The 22,078-nt window shown below is 43.1% G+C and overlaps 1 protein-coding gene across 1 annotated transcript; it reads right to left on the bottom strand.

Moving 5' to 3' along the window:
* Positions 5,844 to 13,867, bottom strand: LOC109833547 (spastin-like). Its single transcript, XM_020401268.1, has 17 exons — positions 13,519 to 13,867; positions 12,179 to 12,300; positions 11,995 to 12,083; positions 11,884 to 11,919; positions 11,683 to 11,776; positions 10,981 to 11,017; positions 10,795 to 10,889; positions 10,394 to 10,458; positions 9,748 to 10,244; positions 9,210 to 9,294; positions 9,011 to 9,124; positions 8,838 to 8,912; positions 7,293 to 7,861; positions 6,910 to 7,048; positions 6,765 to 6,833; positions 6,349 to 6,474; positions 5,844 to 6,127 (listed from the first exon to the last, which is right to left on the bottom strand). The coding sequence occupies exons 1-17, from the start codon at positions 13,728 to 13,730 to the stop codon at positions 6,014 to 6,016; spliced, it is 2,538 nt and encodes an 845-aa protein (XP_020256857.1). The 5' UTR covers positions 13,731 to 13,867; the 3' UTR covers positions 5,844 to 6,013.

The raw sequence follows: 22,078 nt of genomic DNA, 5'->3' as shown, positions 1-22,078 counted from the left end.
GCAGCAGATGGCAGCTGCGTTTGGCAGCGCTTGGAGCTGTGTTGAGCAGCAGATGGCAGCTGCGTTGAGCAGCAGATGGCAGCTGCGTTTGGCAGCGCTTGGAGCTGTGTTGAGCAGCAGATGGCAGCTGCGTTGAGCAGCAGATGGCAGCTGCGTTTGGCAGCGCTTGGAGCTGCGTTGAGCTGCGTTTGGTAGCTTGGAAGCTGCGTTTGGCAGCAGATGGCAGCTGCGTTTGAGCTGCGTTTGCAGCTTTTGGAGCTATGTTTGCGCTGCGTTCGTGGCTATGAACACGGTGCGTCTTGATGCTGGTGTGCGGGGAGGACTTCCGCAGTTTGATTTGAAGAGACCGTCGATTTGTAGTCTCTTTCTGTCGAAGCGTTGCAAAGATCGTCATTTTGTAATCTTTGCTTTAGCTCTCTGATATGTGAGAGTCGTCAGATTGTAACTCCCGATGTTGATTATGAAGGCTGTTTGATTAGAGCTTCCATCAGTTGTCGTGAAGGTCGTCAGATTGTAACCTTTAGCGATCTACGTGAAAGTCTTCAAATTGTAGCCATCTGGAAGTCGTCAGATTGTAACTTCCATCATCGGTGTTTTGATGGGGATCAGCTATCTATTGTGATTTTTAGACAGCCTACAGGTATTACTACCTTTCATTTGTAAAAATTTCAATATGCTTCCAACCTCTATATTTAGGTTGCTTCCATTGATTATGAAATTAAAGAAAATCAACTGAGATGATGTGGTTATGTACAAACGGAAACCAGTTAATGTGCCAATTAGAAGAGATGTGATAAGATTATAGTTAATTAACAAGGCAATGAAAACTAAAGGTAGGTTTGATAGAACTTGGCCGGTCGCAATAAAAAAAGTTATGGTAATAGTTGTTGGATATTTTTAAAGAAAAGGTAATTTTGCCTTAATGAATTCTAATAAATTTTTGTAATTAAAATATGCAATTAAAATATGTTTTAATGTGTTTTAATTTGTAATTAAAATGGGCATAATGACTATACATTATGACGAACGTTACGAAATTTATTGAGGGATTTTGTAACGGCTCTTTTCAACCCCTATATAAACAACATATGTTGAGCTCAAGAAACATGAAGAAAAATGTGGAAAACTTATCTTGTTTTCTTTTCTCCTCTACATATCATTTTTATCTATACTTTAGTTTTACTTTATGGGCAACTTCTTCATCTGAGCTGAAGCTCTGCACTCTCGCCCGAGTGCAGAGGCCGGGCCGTTTCCGGGGGGTTTTACCGCTAGGGGAGAAGGGATCATCTGCGCCAGGGCGATAGGCGGGTCCTCAATCTTCTAGGACAGTGTTTACACGACTGCTCCCGTCAGGCCTGTTTCTCTAATTTATATTATCTATCTTTGATGTATTATTTATTTAATTTCCGGGTTTAAATTCATGCTATAATCTTTATTTATTTGATAAATTTCCAACAATCTAGAAGATTGATATGTTTATAGCTTTTGATTTAAATCCGGAAAAATAATTTTTAAAGTTACTGTTCATTTGAGATAGTACTGTTCATCCAAATTAAAAAAAAATTATAAAAAAATTTGCTATTACTGTTCGCAATTTAATCAGAATTGTTGCTCATTATAAAATAATTTACTGTTCATTAAAAAAACAGATTTTAATTTTATTTAAAAAAAACATTACTGTTCATTTTTAACAGTTTTTAATGTTTTAAAAAAAGTTTACTGTTCATTCTTAAAAAATGACGTTACTGTTTAATTTTGGTTTTACCGCTAGGGGAGAAGGGATCATCAGCGCCAGGGCGACCGGGCCGTTTCCGGGGGGTTTTACCGCTAGGGGAGAAGGGATCATCAGCGCCAGGGCGACCGGGCCGTTTCCGGGGGGTTTTACCGCTAGGGGAGAAGGGATCATCAGCGCCAGGGCGACCGGGCCGTTTCCGGGGGGTTTTACCGCTAGGGGAGAAGGGATCATCAGCGCCAGGGCGACCGGGCCGTTTCCGGGGGGTTTTACCGCTAGGGGAGAAGGGATCATCAGCGCCAGGGCGACCGGGCCGTTTCCGGGGGGTTTTACCGCTAGGGGAGAAGGGATCATCAGCGCCAGGGCGACCGGGCCGTTTCCGGGGGGTTTTACCGCTAGGGGAGAAGGGATCATCAGCGCCAGGGCGACCGGGCCGTTTCCGGGGGGTTTTACCGCTAGGGGAGAAGGGATCATCAGCGCCAGGGCGACCGGGCCGTTTCCGGGGGGTTTTACCGCTAGGGGAGAAGGGATCATCAGCGCCAGGGCGACCGGGCCGTTTCCGGGGGGTTTTACCGCTAGGGGAGAAGGGATCATCAGCGCCAGGGCGACCGGGCCGTTTCCGGGGGGTTTTACCGCTAGGGGAGAAGGGATCATCAGCGCCAGGGCGACCGGGCCGTTTCCGGGGGGTTTTACCGCTAGGGGAGAAGGGATCATCAGCGCCAGGGCGACCGGGCCGTTTCCGGGGGGTTTTACCGCTAGGGGAGAAGGGATCATCAGCGCCAGGGCGACCGGGCCGTTTCCGGGGGGTTTTACCGCTAGGGGAGAAGGGATCATCAGCGCCAGGGCGACCGGGCCGTTTCCGGGGGGTTTTACCGCTAGGGGAGAAGGGATCATCAGCGCCAGGGCGACCGGGCCGTTTCCGGGGGGTTTTACCGCTAGGGGAGAAGGGATCATCAGCGCCAGGGCGACCGGGCCGTTTCCGGGGGGTTTTACCGCTAGGGGAGAAGGGATCATCAGCGCCAGGGCGACCGGGCCGTTTCCGGGGGGTTTTACCGCTAGGGGAGAAGGGATCATCAGCGCCAGGGCGACCGGGCCGTTTCCGGGGGGTTTTACCGCTAGGGGAGAAGGGATCATCAGCGCCAGGGCGACCGGGCCGTTTCCGGGGGGTTTTACCGCTAGGGGAGAAGGGATCATCAGCGCCAGGGCGACCGGGCCGTTTCCGGGGGGTTTTACCGCTAGGGGAGAAGGGATCATCAGCGCCAGGGCGACCGGGCCGTTTCCGGGGGGTTTTACCGCTAGGGGAGAAGGGATCATCAGCGCCAGGGCGACCGGGCCGTTTCCGGGGGGTTTTACCGCTAGGGGAGAAGGGATCATCAGCGCCAGGGCGACCGGGCCGTTTCCGGGGGGTTTTACCGCTAGGGGAGAAGGGATCATCAGCGCCAGGGCGACCGGGCCGTTTCCGGGGGGTTTTACCGCTAGGGGAGAAGGGATCATCAGCGCCAGGGCGACCGGGCCGTTTCCGGGGGGTTTTACCGCTAGGGGAGAAGGGATCATCAGCGCCAGGGCGACCGGGCCGTTTCCGGGGGGTTTTACCGCTAGGGGAGAAGGGATCATCAGCGCCAGGGCGACCGGGCCGTTTCCGGGGGGTTTTACCGCTAGGGGAGAAGGGATCATCAGCGCCAGGGCGACCGGGCCGTTTCCGGGGGGTTTTACCGCTAGGGGAGAAGGGATCATCAGCGCCAGGGCGACCGGGCCGTTTCCGGGGGGTTTTACCGCTAGGGGAGAAGGGATCATCAGCGCCAGGGCGACCGGGCCGTTTCCGGGGGGTTTTACCGCTAGGGGAGAAGGGATCATCAGCGCCAGGGCGACCGGGCCGTTTCCGGGGGGTTTTACCGCTAGGGGAGAAGGGATCATCAGCGCCAGGGCGACCGGGCCGTTTCCGGGGGGTTTTACCGCTAGGGGAGAAGGGATCATCAGCGCCAGGGCGACCGGGCCGTTTCCGGGGGGTTTTACCGCTAGGGGAGAAGGGATCATCAGCGCCAGGGCGACCGGGCCGTTTCCGGGGGGTTTTACCGCTAGGGGAGAAGGGATCATCAGCGCCAGGGCGACCGGGCCGTTTCCGGGGGGTTTTACCGCTAGGGGAGAAGGGATCATCAGCGCCAGGGCGACCGGGCCGTTTCCGGGGGGTTTTACCGCTAGGGGAGAAGGGATCATCAGCGCCAGGGCGACCGGGCCGTTTCCGGGGGGTTTTACCGCTAGGGGAGAAGGGATCATCAGCGCCAGGGCGACCGGGCCGTTTCCGGGGGGTTTTACCGCTAGGGGAGAAGGGATCATCAGCGCCAGGGCGACCGGGCCGTTTCCGGGGGGTTTTACCGCTAGGGGAGAAGGGATCATCAGCGCCAGGGCGACCGGGCCGTTTCCGGGGGGTTTTACCGCTAGGGGAGAAGGGATCATCAGCGCCAGGGCGACCGGGCCGTTTCCGGGGGGTTTTACCGCTAGGGGAGAAGGGATCATCAGCGCCAGGGCGACCGGGCCGTTTCCGGGGGGTTTTACCGCTAGGGGAGAAGGGATCATCAGCGCCAGGGCGACCGGGCCGTTTCCGGGGGGTTTTACCGCTAGGGGAGAAGGGATCATCAGCGCCAGGGCGACCGGGCCGTTTCCGGGGGGTTTTACCGCTAGGGGAGAAGGGATCATCAGCGCCAGGGCGACCGGGCCGTTTCCGGGGGGTTTTACCGCTAGGGGAGAAGGGATCATCAGCGCCAGGGCGATAGGCGGGTCCTCAATCTTCTAGGGCAGTGTTTACACGACTGCTCCCGTCAGGCCTGTTTCTCTAATTTATATTATCTATCTTTGATGTATTATTTATTTAATTTCCGGGTTTAAATTCATGCTATAATCTTTATTTATTTGATAAATTTCCAACAATAGTTAACAAAATGTATGAAATTGTTCTTAACAACAGAGCATAATTAAAGAATGTGATTCACGTAGTTAGTTGGCCCCAAAATTTTGGTATATAAGCTTTGCTGTTGATGTTGCACTTTATATATATTACTTACTAATTGGTGTGTCCCCCTTTTTTGTGGGTGTTAAGCCAGTGTTCGTTACATTGCACGCATTGCCTGTTCTCTATGAGAAGCATGAAAGTAAAGTTGATCCCTTTGCAGAAAAAAGCAATGGCAGAAATCAAGAAACAATATGCGCTGTTCGTTGCCAAGGTTCTCAATAAGATCCCTAGAGGTCCTTTGAAAAACAAAAATCTTTAGCATGTGTTGAAGTATTATCTGGGCTGTTAGTTTGTTCTGGCACAGGTTGGCAAGAATAGTTTTTTGCAAGTGATGTTCATTCTCTGTATATTATGTTGCTTTTCGATGAGTTTTATTATGAGTTCTGCAATACTTTATATTTTCAGTTTGATAAACTATCGCAACTAAGGGAGTTTGTGATATTGATCGTCTTCAAATGGTGCCATCAGATGCATCTTTGTGCGTCAGCTTGCTTGAATACGTGTTTTGGTGCTTCCATTATGGAATTCGTAGACGATACAAATGACTTGAGAATGATTTTCATCTTTGATTTTTGAAGACTAAAACCATAATATAGAGTGCGATGTTCTTCTCCATGAAAAGTTCTTGTAACCATCTCTCTTTTTTTTGTCGTTCTTTCTTTCTTTTTGCCTGCCAGGTTCACAAAATATTTAATTTGATTCCTGTCTTCAGTCTAATGTAGCATGTTCTATGGCTTCTCATTTTTCATAGGTGAACGTTTGCAGTTATTATGATTGAGAAGTGTTATTATTATTATTATTATTAAATCTAGAAAGGCATTGAATTTCACATTTTGAACTCTAAGACTCTACGACAGTACTGAACCTAATTGCAAATTCAATATAGGTAAAGGTTAAGGCAGCATTCAAGATAGAGGGGGAAGCTTTATATTTCTTCTCGCAGGCAAGGACTAAAGGTGCTACCAGCAAAAATAACACCAAATAGTGGCACAAGTCAAACTAATAACACAAGAAATCACTGCTTCTGTCAGTAACCTCAAACTTTGCCTTTGGCTTGCTATCTCCTAACATTTCTTTCACTTGCTTTTCTTGCAGTAAGTTACAAGACAAAAAACATTACAGTACAATAGAATACAAATAAATACATGTATCGATACAAGGGGAAGTGAAGAAACAACATTCTCGTTACAACCCAAACGGAACAACCTAAATCTGTTTGTATACCCATACAGTTAGAAGAAAGGCTCGTGCTTTTGTTATGTACATGTCCATATTTATAGGAAATAAGTTAGCTGCTCTTTCTTCCTTGAGCCCCCTTCCCCATATAAATCATTCCATTGCTTGAGCTCACTCATTATAGAACCCGACGCAGCAAAACTGGCTGCAACCTGCGTTATGCCAGTAATAAAGTGAGTGCAAATTCATAAAATCAGCTTCGGCTTAAACTAAAAAAATATTTCTGAATGTGTGACTCAGTATCTATTCTACTGAGAACAGATAACTAGTGAAAAATATCATGGAAAATATATCAATAAGCAATGGTTAAGAATAGGATAAGCATCATACGCTCCTGTGCTGGGATTCGTTCGAAGCAGAAAATTATACTTACCTGTTTCTTTGCTTGTTTCATGTCTTCCATGTTTAATGGCCTAAGATAGATTGATGCTTTCCCAGCTTCTTCCTTATTTTCCAAAGCCTCTGGAGCCTCTCCTCTGTCCTCCCTCTTTTTCTTCTCCTGGTATTGATAAAGCACAAAGAAATAGAGACTTAGAAAGTTGTGAATGTTTAGAAAATAAAAGCCAAGTATATAGAAAATAAGATTGGACTTAAATTAAATTGGTCAATGCCGTTAAACTAGCTTGAAACTTCGCTTGTTAGTCTGAAATAATGCAGAATAGTGAAAATGTAACAGAGAAGATTAAACGTCTGATTATTTGGCTCCTTTGGTTACTCGGTGCATTAATTCCAGACTGAAGAAATCTATAATGAGAAATACTAATACAGGAAATAAAAAATAACAGCTACCAATTCTTTCAGTCTCTCTCTCTGGATTAGCTCCCTGACAGGACGATACGCTGCTGTAGTGCAGAAGTTCTGTTTTCCAAAAATAACTTCAGTTAATATATAAACTTATATTTTAATTAGTAGAAGCACAAAGAAATCTGCAAACCTTGAGATCACTGCCACTGTATCCTTCTGTCATGGTAGCCAGTTCCTTATAGTCGAGCCCTTCGTCAACCTTTTCTTTTGACAGCAATGTCTTCAAAATCAGTTCTCTGTTCTCTGTCGACGGCAGGCCAACCATTATTCTGCTCAAATAAAGACATGTTTGAGATATAAAAAGAATATATATAAACTTTTATCCTAAAATGACCAAAAAAAATCTCAGACTGATGAAAATATCTCCCTTCCAGTGGAATTGTGGCTTAGTTATCTGATTCTTCTGGTGCATAGAAATAGAAGGCCATAACAAACTTGTAGTCCTTTTTTATTATCAATAAATCACAGACTCTTGACCTTTCTTTAAAAAGATGACAAAAGAATCTTACAGACCTGCGTTCAAACCTCCTAATAATTGCTTCATCAAGATCAAACGGTCTGTTTGTTGCTGCAAGAACAAGGATTCTTTCCTCAGGCTTTGTTAAAAGCCCATCCCACTGCGTCATGAACTCATTCTTGATTTTCCTCATTGCCTCGTGTTCTCCAACCCTAGTTCGCTGTCCGAGCATGCTATCAACTTCATCGACAAAAATTATAGTCGGAGATATCTTTGCTGCCAGTGTAAACAAAGCTCTGACATTTTTCTCGTCTTCACCAAACCATTTTGAAGTTATAGCAGACATTGATGCATTAATAAAACTTGCTCCTGCTTCATTGGCTATGGCTTTTGCCAACATTGTCTTCCCTGTTCCAGGAGGTCCAAAGAGTAAAATTCCTCTGCAGGGCTTTAGGAGACCACCTTTGAAGAGGTCAGGTCTTCGGAGTGGAAGCATGACAAGCTCCTGAAGAGATTCTTTGATATCATCTAGGGCACCTATATCCTCAAAAGTTACTCCAATTTCACTTGCTGGGATGACCTCGGGTCTGATACGCTTCTCAAATTCATTGTCTGGAGCAACTTCCTATAATCAGACAGAGAAAGGAATCAACAGCAGTAGCCTTAGACATTGTAACAGCAGCGGTAGCAGTAACAACGACGACAAAAAGAAGAAAAGTAACTACAACCATGACAATGCTGATCAACAACAACAACAGAAGCAGCAACAACAATAATAATAGTATGATGATAGTCCTAACGACATCCCAAATAGGTCGCAGATTGACAGGTATTCTCCTATTAGCGACTTATGTGCATATCGCAGCTGCATATGATCCATATCTGTCATATTTTACCCTCACTATCAGGCAAGAACAAAAAAAATTAGCTTTCAGTTCTTGCCAAAGACAAAAGATTGAGAACAAAGAAAAAACACATGAAAAGAAATTGAATTTAGCCTTCCTTATCGTCGAAAAAACAGTACTTTGATGTTTAGGGAAAAGCCAGAGATATGTTTATGATTCTCATATCCTGCCTCAGAGACCAATTCAATCCTATAACAACAGTCTCTTTAGTGCACTTGAGTATACGTGTATGCAAGTCTATTAGATTCATAACCAGACTTTCTGCCTATATTCTCTCCTCAACTACGAACTCAGAGGTGTTTTTTTAATAAATATTTAATTTAGAGATGGGTGCCAGCTTGACAAATGGATAAAGAATCAGCCAAATCTTTTCACGGGGCTTTCCCAGAATAGAAGTCTGTATAATAGCCGACGCTTTCAATCCTGTGTAGCGAGTAAAAGGTTTAATCTAGATAACAAATTTTTTGTAAAGAATTGTTCTTATATAGTTGTTCAAAATATTGTAGACCACAATCAGCACATATACAATCAAATGCATGGATCATCATGCATTTCTATCAACTTTGGGAAGGGTTCTAAGCTCAAGCGTATAGTTTAAGTCAAGTGTCAAGTGTCAGTAAATTTGCATATAAAATATGCAACCCTGAGTAATGCCAATGTGAATCCTCTTTGGAAAAACAGAAAAAGGAAACTTACAGTTGCTTTTGGAGGTAAAGGTGAAGCGCTAACATCCGCCTTGGCTACTGGAGCTGGCTTTTCTGTTTCGCATTGCTTTTGGAGGTAAAGGTGAAGCGCTAACATCCGCCTTGGCTACTGGAGCTGGCTTTTCTGTTTCGCTTTTGTTTCCAGATACTGGAGCTTCAGCTAACATCCGCCTTGGCTACTGGAGCTGGCTTTTCTGTTTCGCTTTTGTTTCCAGATACTGGAGCTTCAGGTTTTGCAACAGACGCTCCAGCAGCGGGAACAGCTCCTTTCCCAGCCTCCTACAAAGATAAAAGGAAACCATGCTGGTATATAAACCTTTAAAATCGAACTGAATTTGGGTCAGTAGAAAGGTAATTAACACACCTTTGATGTTTCAACGTTTGCCTCCTTTTGACTACCGTTCTTGCTATGCTTACTTCCTTGGAATATACTCAGTCCATGTGAGAGACTGTTACAAGAAGCGAAAATATAATAAAACGAGGAAAATGCAAAACCAAATAAAGAAAATAAAGGGGGAAATTATTAGTAGCCTCCTCAGTTTATACTCTGTATATAAACCACCTCATCTAAAAATTCCAACGAAAATATCCCAAATCTATGATCATAAATGAAACTGTTAGTTTCATAATGGGGATATGCTCTCCAGATGTTCGTCCGTATGTCTGCATGCACCAAATTCTAGGCTATTGATAAAACAAATAGATTTTACATTATGCAAGGAGGCGAGAACTTTATTTTTCCCCTCTAGTTTCTTCCTTTCCCCATTAAAAATTTATGGTTTATTAACAGACATAGATGGTGAATTTTTTTTTTAAGCCTAGGTTTCCTGAAAACCAAGATATAGTTGAAGGATGTTTATTGTAATTTGCCCAAAATAAAGTAGAGCATAATAGTATCCAACCTCTCTGTTGATATAACAAGCTTTCCATTTCTGTATTCGGGATTCTTGGTTTTCATCAAATGATAAGAAACAGCTGAAACCACGATTTCGTCAATGTATTTACCGAGAACTATAGCATCTGCTAGGCAGATTGAGCCCAAATCATCACAATCAATATCATTTGCTGCAAGAACCTCTGCGATATGGTTTCTATTATCCTGATATTGCATCATTTTCATGTCTTCATCTAGCTGGGACTTCCAACTGAGATTCTGGTTCTCATCTTCTGGAGGCTTGATCTCAATATTATAAGGGAATAAAACAGAAAGCCTCTCATCCACTACATTAGAATCACTGTCTGATTTCATCTTCCTCGAACCAAGTATCAACACTGGCCCAGATAGATTTTGAAGCATTCTCTCGAATAAGGAATATATCCTTTGGGAGTGAAGCAGAAGACTATCAATATCTCTTATATACAGGACAATGGGAGCGGCTTTGGACACAGAAACAAGAACCTGAACATCAACATGCACATCATCCCCTTATTAAGTAAGCATTTTCAATAAACTCACAGATTTTTTTTACTAGACTTAATGGATATACCCTGCTTTCATGAACATATAAGATTCATCATATTCAAGAGATGAACAGAAGAAATAAGTACCTTGTATAATGATTGAATAAGAAGCTTTTCATCGAAAGGCCAGCTCCCGGTGCGTTTTGATGGAACTGAAATTTGACAGTAACTATGAGGACGACAATTATCATTTGCATCTAAGGAAAAGATTACCCATGGATAATTAGTTGCATTGACGAGCAATGTAAATCATGCAATCAATGGCAATTTGTTCAAATTTTAGAATGTCTCATGACACAAGCCTTCAGGTATATGTTAAGATATATATACCCAAATCAAATGTTTAAATATACATAGCATATTAAGATATATTGAAATATTAAGAATTTTTATATTTAAGGAAAACTCTAAATATTTAAATGCAAACCCCGTTGTCGACATGCATAATAATTGAGAGCTTGATCTTTTAGTCTCACTGACATAACTACCTGAAGTAGGAGGGAACTGAGCAAGGTTACTCATATCAGCTGAAGCAGAGGCATTTCTTCGTAGCCTCTTCATTCTATTTGCGCCTTCTGAATCCCTGAAATGACGTGCACATTATGATTAAGTATTATATAAGAGAATTATAAATTAATTTATATTAACATGGAAACAATTAAGGCTACACTTACCTCATATCAAAACTACTATTCTGTCTTCGCAATGATCCTGAAAAGAACTTCAACATCAATAATAACGAAAAAAGAATTCATGCAAGAAAAATAAAGACAATACTATCCAAGCTTATCAAGTCATTTACAGAAAAGATTTAAGGAGGGTTATAAACTACCCCAATTTCCCTAGTTATATTAACACGACAAAAGAATATGGCATAAGTTAGTTTATTCATAAAAGTGTCTTCTGAAATGTTTGAAGCCTTGTATATCATATCTAGATATTCAACTAGCTCCGTATAGATTTTTATTAATATAACAATATGACAGAATAAGTGTATGTACAGTATATATGTGAGAATATTAGTACAGGTAGCTTTAAATCACAAGAGACCACAGTTGCATATACAAACACACACACAAACAGAAAAAACAAATGTGCTTGTTCACACACATACATATATAACACTATGGTCTAAAACAAATTCACATACATTTATCCGAATCTGACAGTAAACTAATAATGAGAATGGAGCAACCATGCTAACATAGAACAAAGAGAATGACCATTTTTAGGTATACTAAGAAACAATCACAATCATGATATCATGCATTAAATATCCGTGTAAACATGATGCGGACTCTAGAAATTATATTTGAAGCAAGCTAAATTATGTTTCAGGAAAAAGGGATGAAAACAGGTGACTAAGACAAACATACCTTTGCGTCCCTCCCCTTGAGAAAGCATAGAAAAAGATTCAAATAAACCAGACATTCGTTCAAGTGTCGTCTCTGAGATGGATCTTTTCATTGACTACAAAATGAAAGTTCAATGATTAAATGAAATAAATTAGTAATTACAGATGAATGGAATTCATCAAATAAACAAGCAACTTCATTTTCAGATTTTGAGAATGTTACAGATTCTTTGTTGGCAGCACCGAATTTGCTTTGAATCTGTAAGAGAACGTATATTCTTTAATTACTATTTTAGATATGCTAACAACAAATATGAGTTAATTATCAACTTACCCTAAGTCCAAAATCTGAAATATCAAGTAACAACAACTTGGAACCAAAGAAGTGAGCTAGACCCTTTGCAAGCATTTGCTGGTATGACTCTTCACAAAGAGCACAGACGGGTTAGTGTATTAGGAGAGAGAGATTTAGGATCTAAACAAATATACGATTTCTTTTTTCCTTCCAGATGATTTACCTGTAGGGCCAGAGAGCAAGATGGTCCGACTTGCAGGAGAAAGATTTCTCATGTGCTTGGAAAAGTCTGCTTGTTGCAAGTGCACAAAAGCAGCACTCGTCAATAAAACTCTAGTCTGCTCACTGTGAATTTCACAAGAATGAAAAAGCTTCAGAACAAAAATGATGCAATAAAAAACAGCACAGATGTAAAATTTTCTTTCTGATTGAATACAGGTATAAAATTATCAGATAGAACCTCCAATTTTCTATGAAATAACTATCAAAGAGTCAAGGACTATGCACACCTATAACCATTGGAAATATAAAAGCATGTTCCCCAACAATCATCGCAGCTCCCGGAAATTATGTTACAAAGAGTTGAATCACATAAAACTGCTATAATATTTGCACATATTGTGTCGCATATCATCCCAACGTGTAAAATACCCATGGGTAATTCTTTATTATAAGGAAGTTATTACACTTAATTTCTGTATATTTAATATAGTCCAGAAATTATGCAAATGTTTTTTCCTCAAAAAATTGATCTTGACATCTTTCTTTCTTGGTTATGAGAAGACTGCCCAATTAATTGCGCAATAATTAATTTTAAAAAAATTATACTAGCGTGTTCAAAATTTTCAAAGGTAATAAATACATCGTAAAATTTTCAAAGCCGTTAAAATTCATCTTGGAATCTGACAATGTGCTACTGAAATGGGTATTTTTAAAAAAAAATATTTGAAGCCTTTTTAAAGCCATTCATATTATTTTGGGAATTATCTACGCCTCTTTATGTTTAAAATCCCTCCACTCTACCAATTAAACCTATAACAAACAATTTGAAAACCCAAATTGGTTTTCTTTAAACATTTCCAAGATTTTGGAATTTAAGTAGTATCGCTTTAATGAAATAGTAGTGTTTTTCTAACAAGAAGCTCGGAGATTAGACACCCTTCGACTTTTTGCCATACGAACATCTTCATTGTGGCGTGACATCATTTTACACCGACTTGGAGGCTGGAGCAACATGAGTCATGCCCATGTATTTAGAAAATGATATTAGTCTTTCTCGCCTTCTAATCTTTCTTACATTGAAATATATTTCATATCTATTTTTCTAGTCAATAAATTATGCGGGCACCTTGCCCTGCTTGCGGGACAAAAGATGTCTCAATTTGGAAATGTCCCAAAACCTTGATAAATTCCGATTACAAAAAAAAAAAAATAAATAAAATAAAATGGAATTTACGTAGTTGCGGTTTACCCACAATTTGATTGTAGTTTTCACAAATTAATGGCCTAGTTACCCATTTTCCAGTCAATAGAAAAGAAAAATGTAATTATTTAAGGTTTTACCTGAGATAATACGGAAATTCTTCAAACGTAACGCTACTATCCCTCCCATCAACAACCATCCTCATGAGTTCCTCGGCGACTCTCTCCGGCGTCATCCCCGAAGACTGTGTGGGCGGAGCGCCGCCAGCCCATTTGCTCTGTCCAATGCCAAGGCCCACTCCGACGCCGAGCCCTAAACCTAGGGCCGACATCAAGACGTGCTTTTGTTCCATGATTTTTTTTTTATTCAAAACAACAGCAGCAAGAAGAAGAAGAAAATGAAGAGGGAAAATAAATAACTAATTGAAATTGAAGAGCAAATGGGATATCATTTGTACAGGGATTAAGGCTCCAAGGAATGGGGGCGGGTTTTTTGGGGATTCCAACAGCGGAGCGGGAAAGGCGGGAGGAGTTTGAAAATATTATCGTTGATTTTCGGAACTGTCCCGGGATCAGTTATTTACTGTTTACAGAGAGGGGTTTCTCGCATGTTAGTCCCTGTTATATTAATATTTGCACGTATGAAAACTTCATCCAAGAATTGCTTGCACTCATTAAAGGTGTGTTTGGATGGAGGTAGGGGAAGATAATATGGGAATTCACTTTGGGAGTTTTTTGAGAGAGGTAATGTAAGGGAAGGAAGGGGAAATTCACATAAATAAAATATGGATATAGAGGAGGGAGGGAAAGGGAGGGGGAAATAGTTATAAAAGAAGTTTGACCGTTTACCATTTATTACTATGAATCAACAGCTAAATTTTAATTATAATATATTTTCTTTTCCTTCCCTTTCCTAAACTAAGGGCTTGTTTGGATTGAGAGGAATAAGGGTGAAGGGAAGTTAGGGGAACCATTCACCTCCATCCACCTTGTTTGGGAACATTTAGGAGGTGAAGTTATTCACCATAGTTCCTCTTGGTTCACCCCCTAATAATATAAAATTTGTTGCCCCCCAAATTGGGGTGTAACCAAGGGGAAGGAAACTCCCTTCCCTTCCCTTCCATTCTCTTACCTAGTTTCCCTTAACTTCCCTTCACCCCCTACAAATCCAAACAGGCTCTAAAACTCCCAACCATGATAAAACGAGTTTTCCTCCATTTCCTTTACTAAACTTCCAAATAAGATATTATATTTTCCCCTCCTCTTCTCTCTACCTTCAATTCCCCTATTTTATCTTCCCTTTCTTTTCCCTAGTAAACTCCCAAACACACTGTGTTTCAAGTAACTGCTTCAATTTAAAAATAGATGTCGAAAATAAAACTGGTCCGAAAAGGATTTTGGATTACAATTAGAATTCGGATCAGATTTTGAGTCCCTAGTACTTATTGGATTTTTATACATATTTTCTTATTGATTTAGATTAAAGACTAATGTATAGTGCCAAGATGCTGTAAAATATGTATGGTGCAAGTTCTGCGGGGTTAAGCAGGAATCTATACATCACACTTTATTTGGATGTCCGAAGGCAAGGGAGGTTTCGGTGTGCGTGGCAGATAAATTAGATCGACCACTAGAGGTTGGTAGAGAAGGTCATTTCCTTGCTTTTATGATTAAAGTGGTGTTGAGTACATAAAAATTTGCAATTGGATCTATTTTTATGAACCATTATTGTCGATAGGGAAAGATCGTAATAATGAAAAGCATGGTTGAAAGTTTGAAAAACACAAAGTGAGCTACGATAAAAAGTCTGGTTTAATGCGTTGCGGTGAAATGGAAGCCTCTTCCAGATGGAAAATATAAGTTAAAAACCGATGCTGCCCTTTTGTAATCTATAGGGAAGATTTGGTATTGGTCTGGTGCTAAGGGATAGTAAAGGAGAGATTATGTTTTCCATGGCTGAAAGTAGAAAAGGTAGCACGCGCCTCCATTAGTCGTTGAAGCATATGGAATCAGTAGCGGATCCACCTTGATCCCACTTTGGTCAAGAGTGTTAGGACGTAATTTGTACAATAGCTCTTGTTTGAGTAATAACAAACTCTCATTTGGTACTCATCGATGGGCGTTAGGAATGTCGCGCGCCTATGCGGAAGTGTGCACGTGCACACCAAACGAGTCTATGATCACAGGGAGAAGATGAACCACACACAAGCACAATCCAATCCAAATACGACAAATCCAACCAAACACGGAGATATACGTGGTTCGGCAACTTGCCTACGTCCACGGGGAGATGATGAGGAGATTCCACTAAATCAAGGAGAGTACAAATGGTTACAATCACACAAAATCACTCAAACTAACCCTCAACCAAAACTCTCAACTTGCTCACAATATCTCCCTCTCACAATGCCACAAAATCACTCAAACTAACCCTCAACCAAAACTCTCAACTTGCTCACAATATCTCCCTCTCACAATGCTCAATAGCCTCTCTGAATCTCCCTCAACCAAAACTCTCAACTTGCTCACAATATCTCCCTCTCACAATGCTCAATAGCCTCTCTGAATCTCCCAAATCTCTGTTGTTTTTAACCCTAGAAAATCATGTCCCTATTTATATCCAAACAGAAACTCAAACAAAATCTAAACATGAAACCAAACTGTGCAAAAACCCGTCATAAGTGGACTTAACAGGTGCCATAAGTCGACTTGGCAAAGAAAAAAACAGCAACTGGAGAACAGTTCGTAAGTCAACTTAACAGGCTTCACAAATCGACTTGACAGAGCGAAAAATAATAACTCCAGAGCAGAACGTAAGACGACTCGTGCACAGACACAAGTCGACTTACCATAAGTCGACTTATGCATGTGCGTGAGTCGACTTATAACAGAAAAACTAGTTTTTTCTGGTTTTCTCCATAATTCTCCACCTCGGCGAAATTTTGCCAAAACTGAGCTGACACCAAACAAAGAGCACCTATGCGTCGTCTCTCCAAACACGGATGTACCAACATGGTTGCGTACGTACCCCCTCTCCCAATGGATCAAGCTGCCCGTAGTTCATCCAAATGGCCACCAACGCTTGGGAAATTTCCCAAGTGTTCCTATTTGGACTCCCTTGAGTCTCCTCCATTTGGGCACCAGTAGTTGGCCGAGGCTAGAGCTCACCTTGAAACTCACCTAAATGACCAGTCGGCTCGACCTCGCCAGCAGTTGGCTGAAGGTCTCCCAGATTCTAGACCTCGCCAGAAGTCGGCTGAAGGTCGCCCAAATGTTCGAGCTCACTTCTAGTCGGCTAGAGATCGCCCACATTCCATACCTCGCCTGTCTAGGCGAGGTCGGTTGGATCCGACACTTAAGGAATTTCCCAAGTGTCCTTATGTCGGCTCCCTTGAGCCTCCTTCGTGCAACTTCACGTCCGATGCTGGGGGTTGTCACTATCAACCTACGGTGGATCTCAGAGGACGATTGACTTGCAAACGCACGCCCTACGAGACTTCCGATGATGTGGAGCTCCCCGCCGTAACTGTCAATGAGACAGGGAAGTCCAAGGCTATTGAGCGTTCAGATATCCACCAACGCACTCATGCCCAAATGGGGGTAGCCATTCCGTTTGACTACACGTGCCTAGCACTGGTCTCTAACGATGACGCTGATGATTGCTCGGCAGTGGCAATGTCACAGGCTTCAAGCTCTATTCAGGGTGAAGGCGCGGAAGTGTACATGACCAACACCCCTGATGAGATATCCAGAAGACTCGACGAGCAACAAGAAACCATCAACTCCCTGAAGGAGATGTTGGAACAGCTTCTGAGCGAGAAGAAGAAGAAGAAGAAGAGAGAGGACTTCACGGGCTTCGTCATCTAGAGGAGCGTCATCTTCGGATCATAATCCGAGGGACAAAAGGCTCAACGAGTTCCAAAGTCAACTCGATGCCTTGAAGCTCCAGAAGCACATGAATGAGCTGGGGGTCGTCAGACCGTATCCAATCGAATGGGATACAGTCTCCTACCCGGTGAAGTTTTAGCCACTGGACCTCCTACAGTTCGATGGCAAGGGTTCTCCTACCCAGCACATTTACTACTTCCAGGCGCAAATTGGATACATAGTGGGGAATGATCCCGTTATGACTCAACTGTTCATTGGTACCCTCAAGGGGGTCGCTTTTGGATGGTTCCGCAGATTGAACCCTGGATCCATCACTTGCTGGAAGGACATAGAACGACTCTTCGTGGCCAGATTCTTCGACGATGATAAAGAAGTATCTATGACCACCCTGCTAGCTACAAAGCAGAAGAAGACAGAGTCTGTAAGAAACTTTGTCAAGAGGTTCAGGAACCGATCGATGTATACACATGATCGGATTTCCGAGGCCACTCTCATTGAGATGTGCTGGAACAATCTCTCCATCAACATTCTGTCCAACATAAGCACGGTCATAGCATGCTCATGGAAAGACTTAATCCACCAAGGAGAACAAGTCGAGAGCATGCTCTAGCGTATGGATGCTGAAGAGCTATGTGGATTTGAAGGAGATGATGACCAAAGCAATTTCACTTTGGTAGTGGAAACCACTTCCCCTTTCGATGCCTTCCAAGAATGAAAGGTCAACTTTCTGGACGATCAAACCTTCTCACAGTCCGGTGCATCCCAAATCTTCCACTTGGTCAAACCTTCCTATAGTTAGGACCAAAGCGAAATTCCCTCACCGATCCTTTCTAATAAGATGGCGGGTCCCCGAAACTATCAAGTTAACTGCCACCTATGATAGCCATTTCTCCCTTAGTTTTGTTCAACTGGACAATGGATCTAGTAAGACTATCAAATTAACCATTACCTCAGATAGTCTCCTCCAAAATTTCCCCGTCGATCCTCTCCAATAGGACGATGGGACCACTCCCACTGTCACGTTAACAGTCACCTCTGACAAATCAACTTACCAGTCCTCTTCAATAGGATGGTAGGTCCACAAAGTTGCTCAAATCGCAACAAACTCCCACTATAATGTTAACACTATACCTCTGACAAAATAAACTTACTAATCCTCTTCAATAGGATGGTAAGTCCTCAAAGTCGTTCCGATCGTGACAATCCCTGTCATGTAAACATCACACCTCTGACCAGAATCTACTTATCGACTCTCTTCAATGGAGCGGTAGGTCCATAAAGTTGCTCCGATTGCGGCAATTCCTATCACATTAACGATTACCTCTGACTTACGGTTTGAAAGTTATAGCCTATTCTTTGAAGCATGTTCAGTAGCTCGCCTAAAGGCTAAAGCTCGCCTGTAAAGTCTGAAGCTCACCTGCAAGGAAGTCCGTCTGTAAGGATAGAGCTCACCTAACAGCATTGAAGCTTGCCTGAATGAGATTTGCCTGCACAGCTCGCCTGCACAGCTTCACCTGCACAGCTTCGCCTGCACAGTTCTCCTGCACAGGCTCACCTGCACATTGAACCAAGCTCTCCTGAAGGCCTAGCTTGCCTGACAGCTCAAAGCTCGCCTGTTTGGTCGACTCGCCAACACGAAGGTTCGAGGTCGCCTGATGACCAAGCTCGCCTGACAGCCTGCACCTCGCCTGCACATTGAACCAAGCTCGCCTGAAGGCCTAGGGCCTAGCTGCTCGCAGCTCGCTTGTTTGGTCGACTCGCTAGCACGAAGGTTCTAACTCGCCTGAAGACCAAGCTCGCCTGACAGCCTGCACCTCGCCTGCGCAGACTATGCTCGCCAAACAACTAGAAACCCGCCATCATTGTCAGCTACCCACTTGGAGTATGGGAACAGTCACATCAGTGGTCAAATCCTACGAATCAAGGGAGAAAGCATGGCGCTCCTCACCTAGCAAGAATAGGGTGGCTGACAGGACCCCCTAAGTGGTCACATCCCACAGCTAGAGCGGCTGGCTCCCTCACCCCTACAAGTGGTCAAATCCCACAAATCAAGGGATGACCCATGTCATCCCTTGCCTATTTAAAGCTACTTTCAGCTAACGTGAAAGAGGTGGATTAGCGGCTGCTGGCTTGGCTGGCTAATCTTCCAAAGGTTGAACCTTGGCTCATTTGCTAAAGGCTCCCTCATTTGAAGAGACTCCTCTAAACTCTCAGACTTGAGGCTCTCAAACTCTTCACAGACTCTTGCATAGTAGCTTTTTGCAGACTCATCTGAACTCTCAGACTTGAGGTTCTTAGGCTCTTTGCAAGCTCTTGCATGGTAGCTCTTTCCAAGCAGTCAGTCGACAAGCACAAGCCCCCCATTTGGCCTCGGGTATAGTCAAACTCGATCAGCACAAGCTTCTACTATGTACTGAAGCTTGTCCACAACTTTGATCAGACCGTCCAAGGGAAGCAAACTCGGTGCGAGAACCGAGGGAGGCGTCCTATCGCTACCAAAGACCCCACGTTAAATAAGGAGGGCATTTCCTCCACTTCTGTTATAATTTTTGATCCATTAGTTTGTAATAAGCTGTTCTTATCAATACAAACGAGACCCTTATTTCAGGAAATCAAATTTTACACCTACAGAAGATGGCGATCACAGTGGGAGAAACCATTACTTCAACCGAAATGGTGGTGGCGCAGTTTGACGAAATTGCGGCGAGGACAGCTATTGAGTCCCTTGTGATCATGTTCGAGGAGTACTTATCTTCATCCTCTTCTGGCGGCAATGCGTCCCGAAAGTGCTACAGAGTTGTGTGTGTGGCCCAGCCCCAAGTGGTCGAGGCAACCACACCTGAGAACTTCGCCCAGCACAGGGGGTTCTATCCCCCCCAAGCCCATCACGGCCGAGCCAGAGGCAAAGGATGCAAGTTTAGGGGCTGCTCGATGGGTCGTTGAACGATCCTCGTAGACCCCCATGCAAGAAGAGATGATGGTTCATGTCGGTGCGGACCCCACCTTCGCCGTCAACATGAAAGCTCCCCTCTCCAAAAGAGCCAAGCAACAACGATGACAAGCTCTCGCCCGCCAAAAGATACAAGCCCTCATCTCCGATGACGGCCTAGATTACTATTCAGGCCTGAAGAGATCCAAGCCAAAATACAAAGTTCCCAAAATTGGTGAATTTAGTATTTTTGACGAGCCTAGCAGTTCAGGCGAGCCCCACGAGCTTCGTTCCATGAGCAAGGTTCCTAATTTCGACGAACCACTCAAATCAGGCGAGCCCACCTATGCAGGCGGGCTCCGCTCTTCAGGTGAGCTTCCCAAATCTGGTGAGCTTCGCAAATATAGTGAACTCTATAGTTCAAGCGAACTTTAACAAGTTCGCCTAATGACCAAACTTCGCCCGTAAGCCGACCGTCACCAAAAATGCGAACCTCGCCTGAATGAACAGAAGGATGAACTTCGCCAACAGGCCTAAGCTCGGCTATCTAGGCAAGGTCGCCTGAGTTCAACGCTTAGGAAATTTCCCAAGTGTTCCTATTTAGACTCCCTTGAGTCTCCTCCATTTGGGCGCTAGCAGTCGGCCGAGGCTCGAGCTCGCCTTGAACCTCACCTAAACGACCAGTCGGCTCGACCTTGCCAGTAGTCGGCTGAAGGTCGCCCAGATTCTAGACCTCACCAGAAGTCGGCTGAAGGTCGCCCAAATGCTCGAGCTCACTTGCAGTCGGCTAGAGCTCGCCCACATTCCATACCTCGCCTGTCTCGGCGAGGTCGGTTGGATCCGACACTTAGGGAATTTCCCAATTGTCCTTTGTTAGACCCTAGAGGGGGATGATTAGGGTCTATTGCTAATCTAATCCGATTTTATGCCAATTAAAGCTTATTAACAAGTTATCCTAGCAAGTATAAAATACAACAAGATATGTGAGCTAGGATAAGCAATATGAACAATGAGATATATTCTATATGATAAAAATATATGCAATGATATATAAACTAACACAAGGGTGAAATAAACATAAACAAGATAAGAGTGATAGTGTAAATAAACAATGCAAACACACAATATGATGACGCTACGTCTTCGCTCCCCACTCCCGGAGAGAAATCCACTATCACAACCGGGTTTTCTACATTCACCCGAATAACGTTTACACCTCACACTCGGTTTTCTAGCTAACCGAAAACTTTACAATCAACACTCTTGTCATCTCACTCTACACCCTCAAAAGTGTTGGTCATAGACGTGTCTTCCTCAAGTGTTAGGAATTACAACCTCTCTCTAGGTATGTTACCTATCCCACTCCTCTTGGGACGATCCCTGACTCACACCACACACTTCTCTCGTTGTACAAGTGTATTACAAAGTGAATCTCACAATTAAGCACGAATACAACAATAGTTGTTCTCTACAATAAATGAGAACTAAATTAAGCTCACTCTCAATTGTTACAACTCCTCACAACCCAATTATACAATGTATGCAAATGCAATAAGCTCATTGGTTGTGTGTGTAAGAAATGAGAAAATCAATCATAAACTCAATGTAAACCCTAGCTTAATGAAAATGATAAACAACAAAGAATTAATATAAAGCTAGTGTTGAGTTTAGGAATTCTTCTATGAAAAACAAGATGGAGAGATGGATTAAAATGAAGCTCAAGGAATGTAGATGATCTCCTCCACTTGTTAAACAATCTTTACAAACCAAACTATTTTAAAACACACTAAACAAACTTTAAAACTCTCTTAAAATTGTTTAAAACTTTCTCAAGTTGTTGCCGGTAGAAGAGGGTTTGAGGGGTTTATATAGGAAGAGAAACCA

The sequence above is a fragment of the Asparagus officinalis genome, chromosome 1, assembly GCF_001876935.1.
Source record: "Asparagus officinalis chromosome 1, Aspof.V1, whole genome shotgun sequence".
Lineage (NCBI taxonomy): Eukaryota > Viridiplantae > Streptophyta > Magnoliopsida > Asparagales > Asparagaceae > Asparagus > Asparagus officinalis.
The sequence above is the reverse complement of the archived record's forward strand: the minus strand, read 5'-3'. Positions and strand labels throughout refer to the sequence as shown.